This window comes from Dipteris shenzhenensis, chromosome 20 (assembly GCF_047967505.1).
Source record: "Dipteris shenzhenensis isolate YYH24624 ecotype China chromosome 20, Dip_SZ_1.0, whole genome shotgun sequence".
Classification (NCBI taxonomy): Eukaryota; Viridiplantae; Streptophyta; class Polypodiopsida; order Gleicheniales; family Dipteridaceae; genus Dipteris; species Dipteris shenzhenensis.
In genome coordinates this window covers 38,807,333-38,815,069 of record NC_141615.1, presented here as the reverse complement: position 1 = coordinate 38,815,069, position 7,737 = coordinate 38,807,333, and the positions used below count along the sequence as shown (strand labels likewise).

General features: G+C 43.2%; 1 protein-coding gene across 1 annotated transcript; it reads right to left on the bottom strand.

Moving 5' to 3' along the window:
- Positions 1 to 331: 331 nt before the first annotated feature.
- Positions 332 to 2,761, bottom strand: LOC147889637 (pentatricopeptide repeat-containing protein At1g06140, mitochondrial-like). Its single transcript, XM_087391911.1, has one exon. It carries the CDS (start codon positions 2,577 to 2,579, stop codon positions 492 to 494), a length of 2,088 nt encoding a protein of 695 aa, XP_087248037.1. The 5' UTR covers positions 2,580 to 2,761; the 3' UTR covers positions 332 to 491.
- Between the last annotated feature and the right edge of the window lie 4,976 nt (positions 2,762 to 7,737).

The window sequence follows — 7,737 nt, the reverse complement described above, 5'->3', positions numbered from 1 at the left end:
CAAAACAAACCTCAAAACTCTTAACAGATTCCCCCTTGAATTAGGTGCTCCGCATGTATCTGTAGCGCATTTGGGGATCCCTCTGCCCCAAAGTGTCTGTCATAGCACCCCAATCATCTCTTACTGTCTCCAGTGATGTCTTATGCCAAGCTAATGCCATTCCTAAAGTCTGAAAGAAACTCACCCAGAAAACCTCAGGCCATCCTAACATGCAGCTGGCCTGCACACGACCTGAACTACACCATTTCCCATACTCTTCCCACCCTACAAATATCCACAATTTTATCCCACTTCCAATTCTCATCACACACACCCACAAAACATCTACATGGAAATTCCACCAATCATCCCACAAATCACTCATGGGACATTTTTTCCCATCACTTTTCCACACTTCCATTTTTAGAAAAATATCTTCTAGTTCTGCATATATCTTTGCTTTGGAAATGTCTTCTATCCCCCACCACAGATCTATGAACAATTCATCTATCTCAGCCCAAGTCTGCCCCGGCTTCTATGTTATACATCAAGACATAAGTGACAGCTTCCTTTTCATCCAATTGCACTGCCTGTTCAAAGGCTCGTCTCCCAAGCTCCACATTACCCCACTTTCGACATGCACCCATCAGAGTAGTCCACACCACAATATTAGGTTGGAAAGGCATCATTTCCACCATCGCTACTGCCTCGTCAAATTGGCCTGCACGGCCAAGGAGATCAACCATGCAAATGTGGTGATCAATAGTTGGAGTGACGGCATGGATTTTGCTCATGGTCTCAAAGTACTTGTGACCCTTATCCACTAGACCTGCATGACTGCATACAGTAAGAACACTAAGGAATGTGACCCCATTTGGCTTTAAGTCTTCTCCTCTCAGTTTCTCTAGCATATAGAAAACAATTTTACTTTTTCCTAGCTGTGCATAACCTGTAATCAGTATGTTCCACGAGACTACACTTCGAACTCGCAGCCTGCCAAACACTTCCCGTGCTTTTTCACAGGAGCCACATTTGGCATACATGTCAATCAAGGTGTTGCCAACAAAAGGATCACTTTCCATTCCCTGTCTGGCAATCTCAGCATGTATTTCTTGGCCCTTCTCTATGGCTCCTATGCTACCACAAGCCTTCAAGCTGCAAACAAATGTGCAAGCATTCGGGGAGACACCCTCCAGTTGCATCTGTTCAAAACAGTCTAGCGCCTCCTCACCAAAACCATGTTCAGCATATCCTGCTATTAGGGCAGTCCACAATACTACATTTCTGACTGGCAGCTTGTCAAACACTTCTCGTGCTTTTGCAAGCAAGCCACCTTTGGCATACATGTCGACCAAGGCACTGCCAACAAAAGGATCACGTTGTGATTCTCGTCTAGAAATCTCAGCATGTATTTCTCGGCCCTTGTATATGGCTCCTATGCTGCCACAAGCTTTCAAGCTGCAAACAAATGTAAAAGCATCTGGAAATATATACTCCACTTGCATCTGTTTGAAACAGTTCAGTGCTTCCTCACCAAGACCTCGTTCAGCATATGCTGCAATTAGTATGTTCCACGAGACTACATTTCGTACTGGCAGCTTGTCAAATACTTCCCGAGCTTTCGCAAGCCAGCCACACTTCACGTACATGTCAACCAAGGTGTTGCCAACAAAATGATCTCTTTCTAATTCCAGGCTGGCGATTTCAGCATGTATTTCTTGCCCCTTGTCTATGGCTTCTAGGCTGCCACAAGCTTTCAAGCTGCAAACAAACGTGAAAGCATCTGGGGATATACCCTCCAGTTGCATCTGTTCGAAACAGTTCAGTGCTTCCTCACCAATACCGTGTTCAGCATATCCTGCAATTAGTATGTTCCACGAGACCACATTTCGAACTGACAGCTTGTTAAACACTTCCCGCGCTTTTGCAAGCGAGCCACATTTGGCATACATGTCTACTAAGGTGCTGCCAACAAAAGGAGATCTTTCCAATTCCTGTCTGGCAATCTCAGCATGTATTTGACAACCTCTTTCCAGATCTTTCAGCCTAGCACAAGCCTTCAGTATGGCCACAAACGTATACTTGCTAGGATGTACAGAATCCTCTTGCATTTTCTGGTACAGGTTGAGGGCATGCTGTGAATCCCCACATTTAATATAACCCATGATGAGAGAAGTCCACGAATACTCAATCCGATCAAACAACTTGCTAAAAATCTGTTGAGCATCGTATATGCTTCCACATTCCACCAACATTGGGACAAGGTAGTTCTGGAGAGATCGATGAGCTTCCAGCCCACTCTTGCATATATAGGCAAGCAAGCGCCTTGCGTATGCTAGATTTTTCTTTTTTCTGCACTTATGCAAGATGCACATGAAGTCCTCAACAGAAGGCGGCTGGGGCATCCGTTCCAGATAAGTGAGTGCCTCCTCAAAGCTCAGAATTTCTAAGCCACTCCTCTGTGTTTTAGATGCTCCAGACCTGAAGTTGGCCTTGCAGTTGTTGCCACACTCTGCTATCGCCTCCAGCAAGCCACGGTCTTCAGACTTTGACCGAGCCCTGTGCATTCCCTTGCTTGTAGACTCCATTTTCTCCCACATACTTTTAACCCATCCTGGGAAAGTACCATGCGTCTATCCCTAGCGACTGCTTGGGTGATTTTATGCTTGCAACGTGGAGTCCTATGTTCTGTTATACACACAACAGACTCGTCAGACTAGCCAATGTAGCTGGGCTTGGAGAGATTGAATGTTGGAGCATGATGTTGGAGAATAGGTTTAGATTGAATGGCCTTGGTAGTAGATATATAGATGTAGATATGTGTGTGTGTGTGGGTAGTACAAAGCTTGAAGTTCGAGAGAGACATTGAGGTTGAGAGAGAGAGAACAATGTCCATCATAGACCACTCAGCTAAAACTTGTGGGTGTGTATGTGCTGCAGCCCTAGGGGTAGCTCAGGATTCTATCTTGGTCAGCCCGTATGGGGGCACTATTGGCACTTTATGTAGTACAGAATTTGTGTGTGGTTCTATAAGCCGATAAAACTTCTGCCAAGTGCCTATCGCAATGCCTTTTCTTGGTAATTTTACAACTGTGCTTGCCTTGCTATTGGTTGTGGCCTTGGCCTCTACCCACCGAGTCGCATAATCTGTGGCCACCAATAAATAATGCTTGCCGTGAGATGAGTGAGGGAGTGGTCCCACAAAGTCCAACCCCCACCTCTCAAATGGTCCATATGCTGGAATAGGCTTCAAGGGCCCTTGCAAGAATCAACTGTCGCCTTCCAAACTTTTGGCATACTTTACAACTTTGACACCATTCACATACATCCTTATGGAGACGTGGCCAAAAGTAACCTACATTAAGAATTCTCCTAGCTGTGCTTGCTAAAGCAAAATGACCAGAGCATTCATGACACATTTCTAGGATTCTCCTAGTCTCCATGGGATGGACCACCCGACGGAGCACCTTATCTTTTCCCAATTTATAAAGAATGTCATCAACAATAGTATAGGGACAAGCCTTCCTTACCAATCTCTGCTTCTGTTATGGAGTTAACCCTCGAGGAAACATGCCTTCTTCCACATATTGCTAAACATCTTGCAGTTCTGGCCATCCAGCATCTACCAAAGAAACCACTCCCCAGCCTTGTACTACAATGGCTTGAGTAGCTAACTCATCTGCCCTTTGATTTTCTTTTCTGTTTATATGAACAAACTTACAAAAATCCAAGAAAAAGCAAGTATTATCAACGCTTTTGTGATGATTTCACAGAGATAGTGCATCCCATGAACTTGTAGACAAGAAAAGGAGTTTCTTTCCAATGGGGTGTGGAGCAACATAAGCCTTTTTAGCAACTTAAGGAGGCCATGAGTAAGGGCCCAATATTGAAGCCCCCTGATTGGTCTCAAGACTTTTATGTAAATCCAAGTGTATCTTTGCATTCAGTTGGTGTTGTATTGCTACAAAAAGGAGAGGCAGGTAGAATGCAATGCATCTATTATGCCAGCCGACAGCTTATAGAGGTGGAAACAAGGTATGAAGAAATGGAGCAACAAGCTCTCTCTTTGGTGTTTTTTGTCAGAAAGTTTCGCTCCTATTTATTACCTCGACCATTTTTCTTCCTTACCTCTCAGTTTGTATTAGCATATCTAGTTCGCAAGCCTAATCCTGGGGGGAGATTTGCAAAATGGTTGTCAGAGCTTCAAGAGTTCTCTTTCTCTTTTGTCCACTCTGAAAATACCACTAGGTCCACTATGGTAGATTTGCTCACAGGATGGGAGGATCTAGGAGAAGAAAAGAAATGTAAGGAGAACATTAAAGATAAAAGGGATACACCACCAACAGCTCTTGTTTTGTATTTTGATGGGGCTTTTAGTCCTTCACGCCAACAAGGAGCCAGGGGGATAGTCTTGATGAATTCTGAAGGTCAACAGGTGTGGGCAAGAGGACAAGAGCTTCCAGGTATCACAACTAACAATGCAGCTGAGTATAATGCTTTGATTCTTGGTTTGGAGGGTTGTCTTCAAAGTCAAGTTAAAGAATTGAAAGTAAGAGGAGATTCTTAGCTTATTATAAAGCAAATGCAAGGGCATTACAAGATAAGAAGTCCTCATTTGAAGGAGCTTAATCAAAAGGCTATGGCACTATGTAGTCAATTATTCTACGAACACCAGTGACACTCTCAGGACTTGGCAATGCCATGATTGCTTGAACCTTGTCAAGATTCATTTGTAGGCCTTCTTCACACACAATATGCCCCATCAAGACTACTTTTGTTTGAACCAAATGACACTTGCTAGGATTTAGACACCCTTTTGCTTCATCAATCCTAGCTAAGGCCATATTTAACTTCTCCATGTAATCTATGCACCGAGAATAAATGCAAAAATCATCCAAAAACACCCTTATGAACTTTCCCAAGTAAGGCTCAAGGACTTGACTCATGAACCTTTGAAATGTAGTTGGTGCATTGGTCAACCCAAAAGGCATTTTTTGGGTTTCTGCATCTTCTAGTCACAATAGATTTTTGTGCTCTGCAAAACCCATGCTCCCACTAGTTGCAGCTGGCACATCTACGCATGCATTTGTGCGTCGCAAATAGATCGTGACTGATTTTTTGGGTTCCTGCATCTTCTGGTCGCAACTGATTTTCTGGGCTCTTGCAAAACTGAAACACATCTCGCGCCCCTATCCCTCCCTTCTTCTCTTTCTCTTCTCTTCTCTTCTCCTCTCCTCTCCTCTCTTTTTATTAAGGAGTGGGAATAAGACCTCCCCATTCACAAAAGGAAGACTTACCAATTGGCCAGTAAATAGGAAGTGATGAAAGTGTAATGATATTGCTTATATGGTGAATCTCATGAACTATAACCTTCTAACCATAGGGAGTTTCCTCTTGTTGTAAAAAGCAAAAGTACTTCATTTCATGTGCTCTATTCTACAGGAGATATCCATTCTGAATCATCTCAACAGAAAAGATGAATCCTGCTTCAAGTAGTTGTGTTACTTCCTTCTTTAGTGCCTCAGCTTGGATCATCCCCAATCGCCTTAATCGTTTCACAACTGGCTTGCTTTCTGTCTTCAACTCAATCTTGTGCTCCATAAGAGAGACTGCTTGAACCTGTGAATAGCTTGTTGCAAAGAGATATGGGAAATCATCTAGCATATCCAAGTACTGGAGCCTCTCACTACCTGATAGAGAATCACCAAGAAGCTCTTCATTGCATTGGCATCGTTTAGTGTGCTCCACATCCTCCGCATGAAGTGTCTCCACAGGATCTTCTTGTACCACCACCTTGTTCCCTCGTGACTCATCCTGATTAGCAACAAGACAAAGACAAAAGACCACTCCTTCCACCTCACCCTCTAAGCTAGAATCCTCGGAGCTACACCCTGTCTCTTCTTCTTCTTCGCGGCGGTTAAGTCAGAACTCTCTGATGTTGAAGACTCCTCCTTGACAATTTCCTTTTTGTGACTTCTAATGTTGTAGCACACTTTCTTATCATTTCCTTGCAAAATCAATTCTCCAGTATCCCATTTTTGAACAGCCTTCACCTTGCATAGCCAAGGCCTTCCCAAAATCAATGGATAGGCACGTGCATCTAGCTTGGTAGGGATCACCTGAAAAGTAGTCGGCACAGAAATTCCACATACATCCACTTCTAGATCCTTCACAACTCCCAAGGTCTTTACCCTAGTGTTGTCAGAGCCAATTTGATACGATAAGGAGAGGTAGTACTAGAGTATTTTAAATCAGCATCTATCATGGTCTTCTCACTCATGACATTAATCAATGCACCTCCATCAATGTAAACATTAGAAATCACTTGACCATCAATGATCACATCAACCATAGGTACATCATCTCACGAACCTCTATATCTACCTTTTGAACAACAAGAATGGTACTTTTCTTCTTTTTCTTCTTTGACACTCTTGTGCTTGCTAGCTTTCCCCATTTCTTCTGTAGTTTCGGAGACAAAGCAAGTAATTGACCAAAGGTGATAGGAGCTTCCTTTTCTTTAAGGTCGGACAACAAGTCATAGCTTCCAATGCCTTGTCCTAAAGGAAAGTCTGACTGGCTAATTCTCCTTCTAGATGCCCTCTTTTTCTTAATATGACGTTCCTCTTCCTAATGCTCCTCCTCTACTTCTTCCTTTCTTTCTTCTTCTTCTTTTGCTTTACCACGCCCCCGTTTAGCCATTATTACCTCTCTGTCCTCATCCCCTGAAGAAACTTCTAACAAGGATACTTGGTTTTCTTCTTTCTTTCTCAATCTAGGACACTCGGGGCAATAGTGATCTTTTTCATTACATTCATAGCAAGTGACCCACTCTTATCTCGAGGCCTATCTTCACGCAAACTCTGCCATCAATTGGGAGATATTATGATCTAACTCAGAGGACTTTGGTACCTGAAGAGTGTCCATTACCTCCTCCTTAGAAGTTGAAGTTGTTGAAGACACAAAAGAGGATTCGATCTTTAGAGAAGCTTCTTCTTGGTTGCAATACGAAGTGCCTCCACATATGTTGTTGGATCTTTACTCATTACTTTTGAGTGAAGATGAGGCTCCAAAGCCATAACAAATTTTCTCATCTTTAAGTGCTCCATCCCTATGAGACTTTGAGGGGCCGATGATGCAGATGCCACAGCTCGCAAAGCTACCCTTTCATACTTTGTCCATAAAGTTTCATATCGGATTGCAAATGGAGAGACCATCTCACCCTCTCTTTGATAGAACCGTTCCAACTGCAACATCAAAGCATTTGGTGACTCCACTCCCCCAAATTTCTACTTCATTGCAGCCACCACTTGGTCCCAGTCCTCCTTGGTAGAGTCTGGCAAGGCTATTGAGAGTTCATGCTCAACAGCATGTGATCATGTGTGCATAGCACCATCACATGATCATATGTGCATAGCACTAACCTTATAGAGTGCTATAAAGGAAAGGGTTAGATCCCCTAACCCTAACCCTAAAAGGGTTTGTATATATTCTATTTTTTCAACTAAATCTAGTCTACAGTTAGTCATTTGTGGTGTGCTCTCTAGCTGTGCCCTCTCTCCTCATCTCCACTGTTCTCCTCTCCCCTCTTCATATTTTATCATGGTATCAGAGCTCCCTTGCCTTCCACTAAGGCATTGCGATCCTTGAGAGTGATTGAGAGATTAAGAGATCGAGTGTTCTCTTCCGTGAGAGAAAAATTCCATCCATTGATAGAAAATTTCCATCATTTGTTTCCGTTCTATCATTGAGAGATGT

Excerpts from the sequence above, each read along its gene's own strand:
- LOC147889637 (XM_087391911.1), bottom strand. The coding sequence starts at position 2,579 with ATGTGGGAGAAAATGGAGTCTACAAGCAAGGGAATGCACAGGGCTCGG.